At 35.3% G+C, this 20,630-nt stretch overlaps 1 protein-coding gene across 4 annotated transcripts in view; it reads left to right on the forward strand.

Moving 5' to 3' along the window:
* The window catches only part of LOC116171740 (protein madd-4), a 140,041-nt gene that overhangs the window by 101,365 nt on the left and 18,046 nt on the right, over window positions 1-20,630 (forward strand). For all 4 annotated transcript variants that reach the window (XM_031488724.1, XM_031488732.1, XM_031488739.1 and 1 more), the window contains exon 4: window positions 20,116-20,379. In XM_031488724.1, coding sequence (XP_031344584.1) covers window positions 20,116-20,379 — 264 coding nt within the window. The remainder of the gene's footprint in view (window positions 1-20,115; window positions 20,380-20,630) is intronic.

Here is a 20,630-nt window from a genome sequence, read left to right on the forward strand (position 1 = left end):
CTGTGTGCCCCACGTTGGGCGCCAAATCTGCAATGGAAAACGGTCACTGAGCCACAAGCTAGCTTAATTAAACACAAACACTAATAAAACCTTTAAAAGAAATAATTATAATTTTTCCCATTTTTTCAACTCCGCGATAACACGTGCTTATCCTGGAATTTAATTAGCGTACACAGTGATAAGAAAACTTCTTATCTACGATCGGAGAAAACCATGAGATGAACTTTTACAAATACTATACAAATAATTTCAGATGTTTAAATCTAATTTTATAACACGTAATTTCTCTACAATTAGCGCAAAAGCTTCGCAATTACTCTCTTATTAATTCCCAAAACCACTAAGTATATCAACATTGTATTTTTTCGCTGATTTCAATAACTTAATGCCACGCTATATTCGAAAAATAAGCTACATACACAATTTTCTCGCGATATTTTAATCCAATCTATGCCCACCACTCATTTAAATAAATTTCAACCAATTCCGACCCATGCACGGGCTCCCAAACACTTTCGAATAACCAATACTTTAGAAAGGCTGACACACGAATTCTTTCCTGTTTTTTTGGAGCCTAGGGTCTTGTAATTAAACACTTTGGATTGCAAGTAACAAGTACCAGGTACTGTAGTGAGTCAGGAATAATTACACTTGCCTATTATTAAATATTAGATTATACTGAACCCTAGATTTTACGTTTTACGTCTTGTGGTAGTTTAAGTTACAATTTTTGAGATCGTCTGTCTGTCAGATCTTTTATTTGAAGTAGCACAGAGACAAGGTAAATTAAAGACATCGTAAGAGTGAATTAGGTTTATTCCTTAATATTGGAAATAAGCTAATTTCATTTACAATCCACACAAACATTTCACAATAAATGCGCCATGGAATAAACAATTTCCCTCGGCAATCAGAAAACGCGTATCTGAAACCGTGTTTCTTGTGCCAACATTTACTTTACGTTTGAGTAACCGAGCGTAGGCAATGGTTCCGAGTCTTCTGGCACTTATTTAGATAGCATTTTCCACACTACTTGCACCATCTCTTCACCTAGCCGAGCGGCGCGTACCAACCCGCAATCTTTTGGGCGAGATTTCCATAATAAAAATAACATATTGGCTCTGTATGCCATGTTATGTGTCCCGATAAGTGTGGTGTTGGGAGGAGAGCCTATGCTAACATCTTTTTCGTTGACTGTGCCCCTTTTAATTTCGGTCTAACGAGTGAACGCATAAATGACAGTACTCAGGACCTATTAACTACGAGAACGTGGACTGGTTGGGGTAGGGGTTGAAAGCACGAAGTTGGAGGCTGTATTGGCCCAAATAATAGGGAAACAATATTGGGCGTAGTTCAGCCTAGGGCTACTTCTCTCTGAACCAAAATTTAAGGCACCATTTGACCATATACTCTCAGCCGTAATAACCAATTTAAAACCCACCTAAAACCAGTGTAACATGCTTTGGAACACTTCAGATACAATTAAAATATGTCAATTATAAGAGGAGAATAGTTAATCCTTTCAGTTAAGTTAATATAATTTACCCGCAGCTTGCGTAATTAGCAAACTTAATTCCATTTTCAATTACAAATAATTGCAGCCGAACGCATAGTTTTGCGCGGCTTAATTTTCATTAATAATAAAGCACATACACAAATCTATAACTCCCAACTTTAATTCTTTAAGCCCGTCTTTGACCAACTCCCGAATTTCTTGCGTTTATTCATATCAGACTACCCGCAGAATTATATAGGATCATACCTACTTGAAAATATGTCTCTAATTCAATTAATTTATGTTAATTGAAAATAATTGCCTTGTAATGAATTAACTGCACATGTTTCCCCTATACGCTTGACTACCCCGCGAACGCTTTCTTTACAAGTTACATCCCTTAAGAACAACAAAAACAATCAGACATGCTAGAAACGTAAATTTTTCGCCTTTATTGTTTTTTCTCATAACCGAATTATGTTTGTGCCCCACGTCGTAAGTTATTAGTTTATATCGTACGCTAGCGACTCTGTTTTGTTTAAAAAAACTGGTTTATTCGCATAAAGGGCACGTATTAATAATAACGAGGGTCCAACATAAACGGGAGACCTAAATAACTTTCGTCTACGAAGTTACAAAGCACGTACGCATTCTTTATTTCTATTTTAAAATTCCCGTTAAAGTTAAAGATTGTTACTGCTTAATTATTCATTCAGTACTTCAGTACCTACTTAATAATTGTTACCTTAATAAGATTAATCGAGCTAAAATTACTTGAAAGTCATTTCTAAGACGAAAGTGTGATCTGTGTACGTAAATGACGGTCCAACGTTGGTCATTTAATCTTTTTCGTAATAGATTCCTTGGATGTGATCTTACTAAAAGAATAGCTGATCACATGTTTCCACAACAATACTATCATCATCAGCAACCAGTTTTTTGACTGAAATGCATCAGTTTAGTAGGTATTTCAAACACATACTTATTCAGTATTTTGACTTCATCTTCCGCGAAATAGTATACTTATTATTCACTACCCACAGCACTTTTAATTCGTATTTCTGTGTAATTCAAGTTAGTCGAAATTAGGTAGGTACGTTTTAGATGTATATTAAAGCCGAAATTTTCCATTTCTTAAACTAATTTAAAGTTCAAGATTTCCCATGCTGCAGAGGACGTCATTAGCATATTCGTTGGCGTAAAAGTTTGATTGCAAATATTGTAAAAATAGAAAAGGAAAAGTAAATTGAACTCGTCAACGTCTTTATTATATATCGCAAAATTTGTCAAAACTTTTATTACCCGGTTAGCTTTCGAGAGATATCGGTAGAATTTTTATTACGAAACTACGATTACTTCTTTTGCAATCATCCAATCTGAGAATATGACGTAAAAGGCTAAAATACACGTTTATCAGATATCAACTATCTAACGAAAAATTCACATTTATTTTCCTCTTTTCTTCTTCTGATCGTTACTGTTTTATTTTATATTCGAGATTCTGTTTTTTATCGCAGTTCGTGCACAATTCCTGTGAACACTGATTGGTTGTTTTCTTGATAGCCTTTACCAATTGGACTGCTTTATCATAAAAAGTTTCATTGAAGTGGACATATTCGGAAATCCCGCATGCAGTTATTTCACTCATTTTAAAGTTGTTACGCCGTACTCGTACTAATTACGTCTTCCATTTTCCAGTGTTTGAAACATATTATGAACTCATTATCAAGTCATTGCAAGTGCAGATTTTCGATTCCTGTCGCATCCGGTTACTAAGAGAGTTTTGAAACTTATTTACTTTATACACAGTCGGTGTATATAAAATCGATTCCATTTCCGTGCACTACCCCTCCTTTACATTCCTTAAATATTTTATACCCCAATCAATTTTACTATCTGTAAGTGTGTGCTCATCGGATTCCTGCATTTTATTTATCCTCCATTCAATAATTTATGAAGGGATACAAAGCAAATTGCGCGTGCATCAATTTTTCAGTTCATTTGCAATTTTATTTTAACATTGCTTATATTTATTTTACGTAAAATTGTCAAATTTAATCGGTTATGCGTTACGTTATAGTGCACACTTATGGGTGTCTATGGTTTTTAGTAACTGTAGAACATCAGAAAGCATATGGTTCACTATGACATTAGGCTTTTATGAATAAGGTTTAGACGTAAGAAACAATACAACAAAATACAAGTAAGTCAATAAAGTTCACAGTGGCACTTCATCTTAATCAGGTTAACATTAGCGTTCGTTAAAGGAACACTCTTGTAATTTCGACACTAACAGAAAGTAATGAATGTAGAATGATTGCAAAATCAATACATCAATTACAGAGTACCTATAAAGATACTAGATAACAATTAGTAACTTTCTGTACAGACAAATGCTAATACTCCACAGGATATCACAAATGAAAAAAAATTACACAAATTACTAACAAAAGGTCCGTGAAGTATATTTTAATATTTAGCAACTTATTAATTGTTGCAGGATTTTTTACACCATTTAAATTTGTAGTCTCCTATAATTTGTAGTTGATTTGTACTATTAATTTTAAATATGCTGATGGTATTACAAACTTTAGGAGAAATGTACTGATCCACTTTTTGCGGGAGGGGATTATTAAAGAAAAAAATACATAATACCGAAACATTCCAATTCATATGATTTGACTATACTGTCGCCTGTCCGTAATGCAAAAGCATGGTACATTAATATTAAATGGACTACTACAACAAATTAAGAAGGAAAAGAACAAAAAATTTCAGTAATACTGAAATGAGTAGCGAGCTGCTACTGTGATGGTGCAATAAACATGACACACACTCTGCTTACATAAATTACACAAGGCTCAAAATTTACTGGGTTCATACACACGTGACAAAACTTAAAAACAATTACACCTTAAATCTAAAATTAAACCCTCACTTTCTTCAACACTGCCCACAACAAATTCAATGTTGATCAGACCTCACAGACGGATATAAAAAAAAACAGTGTCACGTTTACATTTGTATGATATTGTCGTTGCTAAGTGTTAATTGTTGAATAAAATTATCTTCTTCAGTGCACTTAATTCCAAAATAGTTATTTATGTATTAAGGGCATAATAGTGATGTTTATATTCTCGAGGGCGACAAGTTAAAAAGCTCGAGGGCCTATGGCCCGAGAGCTTTTTAGTCGCCCGAGAGTATAAACATCAGCTTATGCCCGTGGTACATACAAAATTTTATGTTTTACAAATAGTTTTCTTCGTCAAAGTAAATATTCGTTTACAAAATAATTCATTATGTTTGATTAAGTATGCGTGGTTCGAATTTGTTAATGTGATTGAAACCATCCAAACGTCAAACGTAATTTTAAATAATTCAATTCATCGGGAATGAGCAAGAAGTTCCAGAAACTATACGAAATAATGGCAATCTTGTGATTTAGTAGGTATTGACAATTAATAATTGACGTTTCTAATTTTCAATGACCTGCAAATATTTCTTAGTTTTGTCATTAAGTAAGAATGAGTTACTATGGTGATAGTTAATGCCCTAGGGCATAAAGTGGTACTTTATGCCCGCGTATCACAGATATAAAATGTGCTATGATAGGTTAGTAAGACATAAAAAAATATACATCGTCCTTCAATTGTATTGCCAAAGCTTTACAACTGGATACCGGTGTACCTATATCTCCCTCCCCTCCGCCCCTATTTCTTGCAAACCCCGTCCTTTTATAAATAAGAGTTGTCACAAACCCACTTCGACCCTTCCTTTTTAAAAGCGCGGAATATGTCATAAATCTAATATTTTTGTGGAACACTTAAGACACAATAAGAGAAACATGCAAACTTTATCATCTGACAATACCTTATCAAGTTAAATAAAAGCAATAATTTTTGTATTGAATAACGGTCCAAATTATGCATGACATGTGGGTCGATAATTTATTAAATAACTGTGGTGCACAGTACATATTGGTATTGGTATTGTGTGTGAGGGTAAAGCAGTGTGGCCTTTCAGTACCTAATCTCTAAGGATTTTTGTGCTGTCCTTACTCGTTTTGGGGTAGTTTTAGCCGATTGAAGAAGCTAATTATTGCTCTGAGGTTTAGTTGCCCTATTCCGTGCGGTTTTAGCTTGACCTGTTATGTATTTGCATAACTAATAGTTATTGCACTGCAGAAGAATAACACGTACTCCAGCAATAGTTTATTCAATACTGACTACATGTACCTAAGTATATTATAATGACCTTGCTGATATCAGTCCATAACAACTTCCCCCTTTAAATTTCTGCCCCATACCTGTCTGGGGGTTTTAATTGTGACCGTCTTCTCAGTACCCTGTCACTTTTCTCGTCATCATCCTCTATAGGAGCTGTGACAAGACCCTGAGTAAGCGGTTCTAATTTGGGCACGTCCTCTAATAATTCATATTTCTTTAGTTGATCCACGTGACGTTTCCAAACTAGACCTTCGCTTGTTTTTACAATGTATGTATGACGTCCTAATTTCTCAATAATTTTAGCTTTAATCCATTTCAAATCTTTAGTTCTAAAATCCTTGCAATAAACATAATCATCGGCATCAAAGATACGCTCATATTTTTTTTTACTATAATTATTACATTGTCTTAATTGATTTCCGCGAACTACCTCTCTAGTTAATGGTAACGTAAGACCTAGGTTACATCTTAATTTTCTATTAAGTAATAATTTAGCGGGACATTCTCCAGTTGTAGAATGCTCCGTATTCCTATAATGAAACAGAAATCTGTTAATGATGACATTAAAATCTAAATTTGGATCCTCATGTTTAGCGCGCTTAATACAATTTTTCATTATAGCTACTGCACTTTCCGCCCATTGGTTGAAGGATGGAACGGTGCACCCGTCAAATGACGAATTCCATTTGCTTTTAAATAATTTTGGAATTCCATTGATGTAAATTGTGCTGCATTATCTGACGTGATTTCCACAGGTAATCCAAATCTGGCAAAACATTCACGTAATTTGTTTATGGTTGCTGCAGTTGTAGTGTTAGTCATCTTAAAACATTCAATCCATTTTGAATGCGCGTCCTGCAACACTATAAAATTATTATTAAAGAATGGACCAAAATAATCGATATGTACGCGATACCACGATTCTTTTGGCCATTGATATGGTTTTAAAAATGTTTTTGCAGGTGCTTTGCTACATTTTTGACAGGCCTCACAACTGCGTACCATCTTTTCAATTTCGTCATTTAACGAGGGCCACTAAAAATACGATCTAGCTAACGCCTTCATTTTTACCATCCCCATGTGACTTGAATGTAATTCCGTTAACACTTCTTTACGTAATTTCATTGGAATTATTATTCGATAACCCCACATAAGGCAATTTTGTTCGGTCGTTAGCTCAAGTCATTGATTATATACTTATATAATCAATGCTCAAGTTTACGATTTGCATATGGTTGTAATTCCTTATCCACTATCTTACATGGCCAACCCATTAATACATAATTAAGAATTTTTGATAATAACGGATCTTTACGAGTATGCAATTTGATTGTTTTCCACGTAATATTAAATTCACTTCCTTCAAAATAGCGCAAATAACTCGTTTTTACATCTGCGTAATTTCCGTTACTTTCAATCTTAATTCTTGACAAATAATCACCTTGATTCTTATCAGAACACACATATTGAATCTCATAATCGTACATACTTAATATTTGTGCCCATCTTTGCAATCTACTTGCGGCCATCGCAGGAATGCCTTTTTTCGCTCCAAAAATGGACAATAAAGGTTTGTGATCAGTTACAAGAGTAAATTGCCTACCAGATAAATATGGAGTAAATTTTTTTTACTCCAAAAATAATACTAGCTGCTTCTCTATCAATTTGAGAGTATTTTTGTTCAGCGGCATTTAAAACGCGAGAAGCGAATGCATTTGGTCTCTCACTCTTATCTGGATAAACATGTACTATTACAGCCCCTATTGCATTTGCTGATGCGTCGCATATTAGCTTTACCTTTTTATCTGGATCATAATGATCTAAAACTTGCCCTGATAACAGCATTTTCTTAGCTCGATCGAACGCATTTTGACAATCTTCACTCAAATTCCACTTACAGCCTTTTTTTAACAATTGGTACATTGAATACAATATGGTAGACGCCTGTGGTATAAATCTGTAATAAAAATTTATCATACCTAAAAACGACTTTAATTGTGTCACTGTATTTGGAATTGGCGCGTTCTGAATAACGCAAATTCTTTCATTTGACATGTGCAGTCCTTCACTATCAATAATGTGTCCTAAATAACTAATGGAGTTTTGGAAAAATTTACACTTTTCTTTCCGCGCGGTTAATCCGCTTTCCTGCAACTTCTCTAAAACTAAATTGAGCCTCAAAAAATGTTCATGTTCGGTCGTCCCGGTAATTAATAAATCGTCTAAAAAACATACTACTCCCGGAATGCCTGCAATTAAGTTATCCATTAGTTTTTGAAATAACGCCGGTGCATTACAAATTCCAAATGGAAGTCTAGTTACTTTAAATAGCCCCTTATGAGTTGAAATTGTAACTAATTTTTGTGATTCCGGTGATAACCTGACCTGCTGATAAGCATCTGATAAATCAATTTTAGAAAATTGTTTACCGCCCCGCAACTGTTCAAAAATGTACTCAATTCTGGGAAGTGGATAAACGACCTTTTCAAGCACCGGATTTAAAATTAATCTATAATCCCCGCACAACCGTATTTTATTATTCGGCTTCATTACTACCACGACCGGCGTAGCCCACTCACTATTTGCGACAGGCACTAACACATCCCGATTTTGTAACTTTTCCAGTTCCTCTTCCACTTTACTTTTAAACGCAAACGGCACTGGTCTTGGTTTAAAATATTTAGGTTGACAGTCACCCTTGATTTTTAAATCAAATTCGCCCTTTTTAAATGTTCCAAGTTCGTCCCGAAACACACTTTGAAATTTCACCAAAATATTATCGACATAAGGTAACGTTAAATTATGAATATTTGCAAATCCCAGCCGCAACAATCTCAACATTTTTCGCCCTACTAGTGGTGGACCTCCATTTCTTACGACGTAAAAATGCACATTTTCAAATGTTTGATTTTTATATGTAACGTTACACCCAATTTTCCCGATAGGTACAATATAATATTCCCAACATAATCCTTTAAAATTAAATCGTTTTGGATTAATTTCCGATAAGCAAACAATTTATTATACAGATTTTCCGAAATAATCGAATGCTGCGAACCCGAATCAATTTCAAAGTTAACAACTTGGTTATCACATTTCAGTTCTAAACAGAACATCTTATCGTCTCGGGCAGTTCTCATTTTAAAGAAAAATTCCTCCTCCGTCACCTGTTCACTTGTACCTATCACTATCACTAGCAACATACTTTTGTGTGGATACCTTCTTTGTCTCGCACATGGAAGCAAGATGACCTTTCACACCAGGTCATTTAGTCTTTTCCCGGCAGCAGTCTTGTATTTGACCTCTTTACTAAGATCGATGTTGGTGCTCCCCATAGTGGGCGCCCTTATGTTGGGCTTCCTCCTTCTCGTAAAAGGCACCGCCACCGTTTATCGCGGATTAACACTTAGGCTGTTATCTGTACACCACCCCTGTGCGATTTTCTGAGCCTTTTGCAATAGCTTAGATACCACCTATCGTGTTTACCAGAGGAAAACCTCCTTCGGGACAAAAACCCTCGTATAACCCACACAAATATGTGAAATAAACCATCTACGGCAACAAAATGCAACTGAAAGTACACAAATAAAACCTCCAAAATTGCGCGATAAAAACGAGGTAATCGAATCAAATGCAGTTAAACAAATACAAATACTAGTGATAATACAACTCGTAATATGATAAATTGCATATTAACATGATTGCGACAAAATTAGCAGCACAAACTTATGTGATTCCTTTCAAGTTGACACTACAACTTCACAGACCCCCTAACAAAGCACAATTTCTAAACACAGATGACTAACAACCGTCAAAACTGAAATAACTTATAAACTGGGACAGGATCTAAATGGAGGTCCCACAAGCCAGCAGAGCCATTTTAGAAAAATGGAGGACGAAATACATCAGTATTATAGGCTGATTAGGCCCTTTTTGGACACTTTAACAAATTTTCAGGCGGCATTCTTTAAAGAAAAAAACTATGGCTCTGCTGGCTAAAGACGAAGCTAGCTGACCACTTGTGAGATTTGCTTCGAAGGCGAAAAATTCAGATCACAAAATTATAGGCTATTTATAGGCTTTTTTTAGACACTACAACAAATTTTCAGGCGGCATCCTTTAAACAAAAAAAACTATCATCCAGATCAGTTTGATTTTGCCCCTCTCGGAGATGTAGTGGATAAATAAAAATTATTTATTTATTCCCTATTTATTGTCCCTCTCTTGTTCTGGGCCCTCAACGGGCTTTCGCCCAATTAATATATTTATTTAAACTCTAACTTATATTTCAAAAATCCGATACAACTGAATACCAAACGATCCTCGAGATCTTCACACATACATCATTTTTACAATACACCCTAAGGGGTTGATTCTGTCCCACCTGATCAGCATAGCTTGTAACACAAATTTTTTGAAATGGAATTAGTTTTACTTTTATTTGAGGTGCCTGAATACAACATTTCATTTAAATACCTTAACAAATAGAAGAAAACCGACTGCGCATGCGCAAAACAATTTTTTTTGATTTGGCATTAGTTTCACTTTTATTCGAGGTGCCTAGATACAGAATTTCATTTAAATATATTAACAAATAAAAAATTAGGATTGCGCAAATACAAAAGTTGTTATGCGCATGCGCAGTATTTGTTTGCATCTGCATAGTTGCCTGAAGTTTAAGCAATATTTACTAACAAACCGGACATTCATATGTTCTTTGTAACAAGAGTTAGAAACCCTTTTTGGAGGTTTGCGCAGTTTTTGGTCTGTAACTTTTTGGCCCGTTGGTCTACGTAGCCGAAAAACAATTGCGAACTTTGTTATATCCTGAAGAACATGTGTATATCAATTTTTAAAGCGATCGGACATTTCTACACACTGACAGACAGACGCACAGACAGGCAGCAATACAAAATTATAAACGATCTCGAGGTTCGTTAATAATATAATGAGACGAATAATTTTAATTTTTTTTGTACTTCTTTCCAATTCAGGAATATCGTTTCAACTTTTCTTCTCCTATAATATAGGAGAAGATGCATAGACAACTAAGACACTTTTAACATTACTTTTTTTAAAACCTGAAACACAACAACTTGCTATATATTTGATTTATTAGTAAAAGAAAATTCAAATTTCAAATACCTACTTGACAGATGTCTCCAAACAGGTGGAACAATCCCTAACATTAAAGTTACTAAAATCTGGTAACTTCCGCAATTTTTGGGCAAAAAACATGCGTTCTCTCGAATTGCGGTACTTTCTATATTTAGTGACTTATATTATAATGGATCTACAGTGACTGTATACCTACTGTGTAGAGGCAGTTTGGTCATACTTTGGTGTTGTTTTTTTTATTGGTAGGGGGGACATCCGCAATATTATAACCAAATAAATCGGGTTGGCGGAAATTAACTTGGAATCCAAGGTGATCAAGTCACAAACATTTGTGGCAATAATATTGTAAACATAGAAAAATGCCAAAATCTACCAATTCAATTAAACCGATCAGCTCAATGAAGAATATGGGAAAAACATGGCGGAAATAGAGCATATGACCACACTGTCTTTATACAGTCACTGTTAATGGATCGATATTAATTACAAGGCAAAAATTTTGGGCATGCGCATAACGTATCGCACATGTGATCAGCTAGCTTCTTCTTTAGCCAGCAAAATCATAGTTTTTTTGTTTAAAGGATGCCGCCTGAAAATTTGTTGTAGTGTCTAAAAAAAGCCTATAAATAGCCTATAATTTTGTGATCTGAATTTTTCGCTTTCGAAGCAAATCTCACAAGTGGTCAGCTAGCTTCGTCTTTAGCCAGCAGAGCCATAGTTTTTTTCTTTAAAGGATGCCGCCTGAAAATTTGTTCAAGTGTCCAAAAAGGGCCTATAATCAGCCTATAATTCTGATGTATTTCGTCCTTCATTTTTCCAAAATGGCTCTGCTGGCTTGTGGGACCTTCTAAATGGTACTGCAAGATTTGGTTAAATTGGCGGCACCACAGAGCAGCAACGAGATCGAGCTTTTTCCATAAGCAACAATCGCTGTAATCTTGAAGCTGAATTTGTGGATGGCTACAGTCAACTTGCATTTGTCTTTTTTCGATAGGCATCAGTGGTTTTCTATCTTTGCTTTCTAGAAACGCATTGAACGATTAGTAACAAATAAATGACACGCGGTACAGACGTTCCGTAAAGACACTTATATACAGAGTAGAGCACTGTAGCATAATGAGTATAGTTTAGTTATGGACGTGGAAGAGATTTCGACTATTTTCAGTAGACGGCGAGGCGAAAGTAAAACTAGAACCGAACTTTGAGTTAGAAAAACAGCAAGAGCCGGCATAGCTTTAAGTGTAAATTTTCGTGCATTCTTGTCAACACAGAAACATTAGCATGAAAGCTTGCCCATTAGAAGCTTTTTAAGCGGTTTCAAAATGTCAAATACTATTCTCTGAAAGCCCATAGACTAAAAAATAAATTCACGTTCAAAGTAAACACGCCAAACTAAAAACTATAAATAATCCAAATAAATTTAATCCGAAAACTATTCTTTCTTTGCACACATCTTTCAGTCAAAGTAGATACATTTGTAAACAGACATTTCGTTTCAACGACTTTCGGCGGCCATCGCCTTCGTTATGTTATTGATCAATAGTGTATCTCAAAACTTTCTTACTTCTGCATAATCGGTTCAAAGTTGAAGAGGAATTTTAATAAAGTTTAGTTTATATTACGGTTTGACAGACTTATAAAGCTGCAACAGGATCTAATCTAAAGTTTGCTTAGGATTACGAAATGGCCTGGGGGTATATGAAAAGGTCAATTTCAAACAACTGGTTGACTATGGCGTGAGTAAAATACCTACATTACATTTTTAAAAATTGAACGTGCGCCCTTTTGGAGGTCGGTTGTCATTTACTTACCTACAGACTCAGTTTTATTTTCAACGACAAAAACTTACAACTTACTCCTATCACTAAAACGTGTAATGTAACAGATTGAATCTAGGATTGAATAGAGTATATTATGTCCTTTATTGGCTTTGACACATTGTCGGTCGGTCAGTCTTCGTAAAACATACAGGGTGAGTTTTTTTTTTCATTTTAAGCATTAGGATCTCGGAAACCGTAAGACATAGAGATTCGGTTAAATAAAGAAAGAGTTGTAGTTTTAAGAGCTTATTCAAGACATGCTTTTGTTTTTTTTTAAAATCCACAGTTCACTAGATATGAGCGAAAAACAGATTTATGATTTTTCATTTAACAGTTGTAGAATCGTTAGTATTAGAAATACAGAAATATGCAAAGAACAAAAATTGTAGATTTTTTCCGCCTAATAAGATAAATTTACTAATATTTATTCTTCTTTTATAATTTTCGAGTTATAACGCAAACTTACATTTTTTAAATGGTAATCATAGTTGGCTGTGACATTTTTAAAAAGTGCATTTTTTTCTGTTTACAATGATATAAGGTTCATCGTACTTACTTTGACAAATAAACATGATACAGAACTGTTTGTATTATTAAGAGTAGTAAAAACAGATTTTGCCATGGGAAACATTTTTGTTCTCTTAATTACTGTCTATTATAATATTTAACTTGCAGTTAGTTGTGCGGCTGGGCACTGTTGTGTTGAAACTAGCATAAATTACATCGGGTTTCCAAATCTAACCCATCCTACGTATCTTGAAATTTCATTTGGTAGAAAATGAAGATAACATTGGCCTGTTCAATTTTCAATGTAAATGAAAGGTACCTATCTCACTAGATATTGTTTTCCATGGCCAACTCTGTTTACTTACCTCTCAATAATACGAAAATTACTGCAGGGCGTTTACTAAAGTACATTTAGCAAGCCTTATATCGTTAAAAAGAGAAAAATTTGTCCTTTTTAAAAATGTCAAAGCCAACTATGACTACCATTTAAAAAAATTAAAGTTTGTATTATAACTCAAAAATTTTAAGATCTAAAAATAAATTAGTATGTTCATCATGTTAAGCAATAAAATGTCTAAAACTTTTATTCGTGTCATTTCCTTGTATTTCTAATAATAACGATTCTACACCAGTTAAATAAAAAATCACTAAATCTGTTTTTCGCTCATATCTAGTGAACTGTGGATTTTTTCAAAAATAATAATAATAATAATTTTATTAATGTTAAACGTAGAACAGTCTACTTACATCCGTCAGAGCTCTATTATAATAACTAAAGTATACCTACTAAACTAAAAAGTTTACATATTTTGCAAGTTGGTGCAGAGAAATTCACTGTATGAATAAAATGCGTTTTTTGACAGAAATAATTTAGTCCTGTTTTTAAATGAATTGTAAGGTAAACATTTAATGTTCGGTGGAATACAATTATAAAATTTTTTTTTTATGAAATCAATGTTTGTTGCGAGTATCATATTCATGAATATCCAATTTTTTTACAAATTTATGCTCATTGCGTTTAGCAAAACAGAGGCATGTATGTATAAAAATACAGGGCAATGTGAGAATTTTATAACTAATGAATGCCTGACGACAATCTGCTTGAAATGGAAGATGAGCAATGATTCTTACACTTTTGCGTTGAAGTTTGAATAGTGGTTTTCAACATGCATAGTAACCCCATACATTAATGGAATATGAGAAGTGACTGTGTAGAAGAGCAAAGTATGCAATCCTTAAAATTTGAGCAGTAACGTTTTCCGCTAATCTGCGTACAACAAAAAGGTTCCTGCATATTTTTGCTCGAATAACTTCCGCGTGAGTATCAAAATTTAGTCGAGTTGGTAAGTTATGAGAACGTAATGATAATATCATTGATGCTGTTTTAGTGCTATTGATAGTTAACATGTTTGTTTCGCACCAAGTACTTGCCCGTTGAACCATTAAATCGGACTGATGAATTACCTGATCAATATGTTTAGACCCCACAAGCAATGTCGCGTCGTCAGCATAAAGTAGGCAATTGTCGCTGCTTGAAATATATCCCGGCATATCATTAATGTAAATTAAAAACAAGAGTGGCCCGAGAATACTCCCTTGTGGCACACCTTTAGTAATACAAAGTTTTTCAGATAAAGTATTGTTAATACTTACACACTGGAATCTATTTGTTAAGTATGATTGGATTAATAATTTGCTGGTCAAATTAAAATTGTATACTTTTTCTAACTTATGTATTAAGACAAACAAAAGCATATCTTAAATAAGCTCTTAAAACGACAACTCTTTCCTCATTTAATCGAATCCGTATGTCTTATGGTTTTCGAGATCCCAATGCTTAAAATGAAAAAAAACTCACTCTGTATATGTTGGTACTGATTTTTTTACATATACAATTAATATGTGCCGCCAGACTTAGCTTTTCATCAATGACTAACCCTAAAAATTTTACAAAACTAGGGTTATCAAAGGTGTGATGCCTTAACGTAGTTAGTAACACTTCTGTTTTTCCTTTATTTAGGATCAGGTCATTGGCTATACACCATGTCGAGGCCAGAGATGTTAGTTTTTCTTTGGTTGCTGAAACTTTATCCAAGTTTTCCCGTTTTAAGAAAATATTGGAGTCATCTGCATACAGAATGCAGTCAGCATACGGCTTCATATATTGGGGAAAATCGTTAAAGTAGATTAAAAAGAGCAACGGTCCTAATATGGATCCCTGAGGAACCCCTCGTTTCGTATGTAGCTTATTGGAGGCGACCTTTGCATCAAATTAGTGCGACATGTAGACGTGCGTTACAATCAAAATATAATATAATATAATAATATAATAATAATATATAACAGATTAAATAAAAAGGTCGCTTATTTCTAATACTAATAGGCATTAGGTTATACATGTCATTTAATGTACTTCGTGAGTACCCTCTTTCCGGATAAGTGCCTTCCTTACGAAAGTATAAATATTTAACCAGACCACGTTGAACACGTTCTAGTTCCTCCTGGTACTTTTTATGTATGGGATACCATATGATTGAACAATACTCTAGCGTAGATCTTACAAAAGATATGTATAAAGCTTTAATTGTGTTTGGGCTCGTGAAATCAGAGCTCGTACGAATAATGAAACCTAAGGTTTGAAAAGACCGTTTTATAACCGTGGTAATGTGAGTTGTAAAGGTATAGGAACTGTCAAAGTAAACTCCTAGATCCTTAATTGAAGTCGTTCTATTTAAAGAGTTGCCTGTTATTGATCTAATTATCTTAAATTTTTGAAAAATTTTCTTGAATAAGGGTATTAACATGTTACATTATTGAAAAGAGAAAAAAAATCGCTATCAAATGAGCCTAATGAAAAGGTGCACTGCCATTTAAAGAAAATAAATTTTTTCCGTTACTCATTTGATTTCTGAAATAAAAAAAACTGAATCCTTCCTTATTATGGGAAATAAACAACTTTCATATAAGTAGTGATATAAGGCCGATTCTAACTCAAAAGTCACTAGATGTGAAAAAAAGTCACTAGAAAAGTAACTAGGTTTGAAACTCTGCTCAAAGTCACTAGAAGGTCACGAGAGGTTTGAAACTCGGCGTGAGGTTTGAAACTCTGCTAGTGATATAGGGGCCGATTCTAAATCAAAAAGTCACTAGACACGAAAAAGTAACTAGAAAAGTAACTAGGTTTGTAACTCTGCTGGCGAGGTTTGCGCCAGTGCTAACGTCAAGGGTCGAGGTTTGCGTCTGAGCTAAAGTATCGGAGGTTTGTGTTCGACCTAAGAGTTGAACGCGGGTTGTGTCCTGAACTAAAGTGGGTCTGAGCTAAGGCGTTCTCAAGGTCAAACGGTTTTGAACTGGGTGGCGAGGTTTGCGCCAGTGCTAACGTCAAGGTCAAGGAGTCGAGGTTTGCGTCTGAGCTAAAGTATCGGAGGTTTGTGTCCAACTTATTTCTGAACTAAACTGCTTCCTTTTAAACTTGCGCTGGTTTGTGTCTAGTTTTGTATGTGATTGAACCGTTTCCTGATGGTTCTGAGTGTTGCTAATTCGTGGGTTCATTTCTTCACTAAAATCAAGTATAAAGGACATGAGTGAACGTTTTACAAGTCATTTCTATACTGGCATCAGAGGAAATGACAAAAGTAATGATGATTGCAGAAGATCCCGATGACCGCCATCGAAGAAAAATACGCATAGACGATTTGTTAAGGAGAATTAAAAAATTCAAATCGGACCTGGAGGTGTTTGAAGTGCAGCGCAAATTAAGTAGAGTACGACTACATACAAAGAAAAATCTGCAATGAAATTTTCTCGCTCACACGCAACTGCTCGTATAATTTCTATGTGTACTTAATTTGTATTATTGTAGGCATACCGTAAAAAGGAATAAAAGATATCTTTATGTTGATCTTATTATGTTTTGTTGCTTATTGCCAATAAACGCACTTTGGCGTGCTAAAAAAAGGACCGAAAATCTTCCTTATATGCAACTTAGTACGCATTGCCGTAAGACCCGTGCCCATTGAATAACGAACACTCAACGCCCGTGCTTATAAAAAAACTTAGCGTGAAAAATCGCCATGGATGATAGTTTCTTTAGTGTATTCATGAGAGAGCGAAGTACACGACGACGACGACCACTCCACAACTGAAGTATTTTTTTCATGGGACATTCATTTTATTTCGAAATGAAAAGACAATTATCTATAATATTAGGTTTTATTTTACCACGACAACAACAACAACAACAACACTAATCTATTGTTTACATAAATTTTAAATTGGTAGTTTTTCCCAGCTGTTCCGGCGCTTTCGATGAATACATCCCTAGTCTTCAAGGACTCTTTGAGGACGTTCAGGCGATCGCCTTCCTTGAAGTATTCATAGAATCGTAATGGCAGCACACATTTAAAATTTTCAGTTTCCAATATTATTCGATCACCATATTTTGTATTTATGGTGTCGGCATTCACAATTCTAAACTTCTCCCCCACTTCCAAGTCCTTGGCATTTTTTAATACCTTACAGAATGTACTGTTGTTTAGTGCGTTAAGATCCATTTTAACTGTTTCAATAACACCACTGGACTGATTGAAACCATCGCTACCGCTCACCCTTATATTTCCAACTCGTGACCTTGAAATCTACCGCGATACACTGCCGAACGATGATCCGCTTGTAATACTGGAGAAATTATTACATGATATTGCGTCGGAATCGAATTCTATCGACTGCTACAGTTTCCCATGGACCTGCCCAATAAGCAGAATGCCACGTCACCATTACATATGTTCTATTATTGAATTCATTGAATTTAACACTCTTCACCGGATTCTGAAGATTCATCCTTCCACGCTTGCCACAAATGCTGCTTTAGGCGTCTCACGGCCGTCACGAAATCGACAGCTTTGGTCCATGATTCTTCAGCATATGGCATCCACGACATCTTTAATACATGTACACCTTGTAACGAACATATAGAGGCTTATATAAGCGCCAATCCCCCACCACATCTTCAAAGTCATATTTAGAATAGAATTGTAGCACAAAAATGACCTTGACGACAGCGATCACAGCTCAGAACCATATCGACAAGAACCCCCCCAGTTCAAAACCATTTGACCTTGAGAACGCTTTAGCTCAGACCCACTTTAGTTCAGGACACAACCCGCGTTCAACTCTTAGGTCGGACACAAACCTCCGATACTTTATCTCAGACGCAAACCTCGACCCCCTTGATGTTAGCACTGGCGCAAACCTCGCCAGCAGAGTTACAAACCTAGTTACTTTTCTAGTGACTTTTTGATTTAGAATCGGCCCCTATATCACTAGCAGAGTTTCAAACCTCACGCCGAGTTTCAAACCTCTCGTGACCTTCTAATGACTTTGAGCAGAGTTTCAAACCTAGTTACTTTTCTAGTGACTTTTTCACATCTAGTGACTTTTGAGTTAGAATCGGCCTTATATCACTACTCATATACAAAAATGTTGTATATATTCGATATTTACCGAGATATATGTATATTATATTCCATACATAATGGACACCCTGTAAAGTTTGGTTCATACTGCATTCGAAGTTTCACATCCCTTAATTTGTTTCAATTCGGATAGACTAATCGTGATAACAATATCAGATTTCGTCTTACTCCTAGTTTTTTTCCAAGCTAAAAGAGCTGCCACCGATGCGGCATCTTCCGTATCCACACAGGCTTCGGAGTTTGTCCATTTACGTAGTTCCACGCGTCGTTCTTAATTAATAACGCTTCCATCTGCGTTTTCCTCGTATTGTAATTTTGTTTGTCTCTGGAGAGTCTCAATTCGTACCACACTTCTGGCACTCATTGTTTGAACTATGAGCGTACACACGACAAACCAGACCCCCGATACCGACTATGTAACTGAATCTCGCCCCGCATTTAATTTTCCTCATTTTTATATTCTTTTTCTAATTAATACAATGAATACTATTTATTATTATTATTATTATTACTTTGATCACTGTTAGAATTTTATATGTGCGTTCGAAAGAAAATACATAAAATGTAGGAATCCCCATCGTTTTTCCATAAGAGGTCCTGCAAACTTCTGGCATCGCTATAACCCCCATTATACGTATTCATTGATTATATGTCTACACTTACAAGGTTCCATGAAGGCAGTAGATCTGCCCATGAATACTGCATACTGTACTTTGTATTTGGTCATATTCCATGCATTTTACACAGCATACCGTTAATATTCACGTAGGATCCACTTCTGTCTTCTATTTTTTATCTACTAAACGAAGTTTTTATTCGTTACCGATATCCACTTTATTGTTAGGGTAGCATCTCTCATAAGAGTACATAAGGGGTGCCTACTCCATAGTCATAGTACTTGTTATCTGCGAGAAATGGGCTTACAGTCAAGCCGAGGAAAAATACGAGCCTGTTTCGGGGTGGGATATGAGATCGACTAAAAAGTGATCACGGATGGACGCCTTAAGTACGCCGTCTTTGTAAAATTTCACCCGAATTCCACTAAGTTGCCGCACAGCGCAAATATACACTCGTTTTCGTTCTTTTATACCAATATAGAGACCGATATTGCTTTCCGAGCTTTAAGCTCATTCTCTCGTGTAGCTTTAATTTCGTGACCCATTTTTTTTTGCATGTGTGATGTGAGCGATTCTATAAAGTTGAAATTCGGAGCGGAGCGTTTCGTGACCATTAAGAACCGAAATAGGTACAACAATGTCAAATAATCCATAAAACGAGTAGGAAATTTGTGCCACCTCAACACTTTATTACCGTAAAGTTGCTAAGTTACGACGTACCACTGTTTACGTTTATCCAAGTCGTAAATTATTCGCATCCTAAAATTTAGGATTCTGGTCGTAAAGCGTTAACATTATTTAGCAGTTTATTAAATTCATATTTATGTAGGTACTCAGAGCGTTTGTTCACGTTTTCAGCTCTGTCCGGTGTTCCGAGATTTCCGCGAGGAACAATGTGGAGCTTTCAACAGCGTTTTATATCAAGGATCTCTATTCCTGTGGTCGGCGGAGTATGACGAACGAAATCCTTGCTCATTGACTTGTAGAGGGAAGGCTTCCTTTAGCAACGATCTAGAAGGAAACGAGCCACTTGTGGTTGTGGCACAATTAAATGATAAAGTAGAAGATGGTACTAGATGTCGACAAGGCAGCTTGGATATGTGCATCGATGGAAAATGTCTGGTAAGCAATTATTTTCCTGTTTAGAAAATAAGGCTATGTATAGTGTCCTAGTCGTTTAATAAAAAATAAAGCGTAATGCGAGGTTTTTTAAAATACACCGAGGTAGGTTAATGGCATATGCGATGCTGTATCCCGCTTTCTGATTTATTCATACTTCGTCTGGGGTAATCTCTCAAATAGGGGATCTCGCGCTCCTTCCCATTCAACGTGTAAATTTATAAAATCAAAATGAATTAGATTGAACCATTTTG

Source organism: Photinus pyralis, unplaced genomic scaffold, assembly GCF_008802855.1.
Source record: "Photinus pyralis isolate 1611_PpyrPB1 unplaced genomic scaffold, Ppyr1.3 Ppyr1.4_LG1, whole genome shotgun sequence".
Lineage (NCBI taxonomy): Eukaryota > Metazoa > Arthropoda > Insecta > Coleoptera > Lampyridae > Photinus > Photinus pyralis.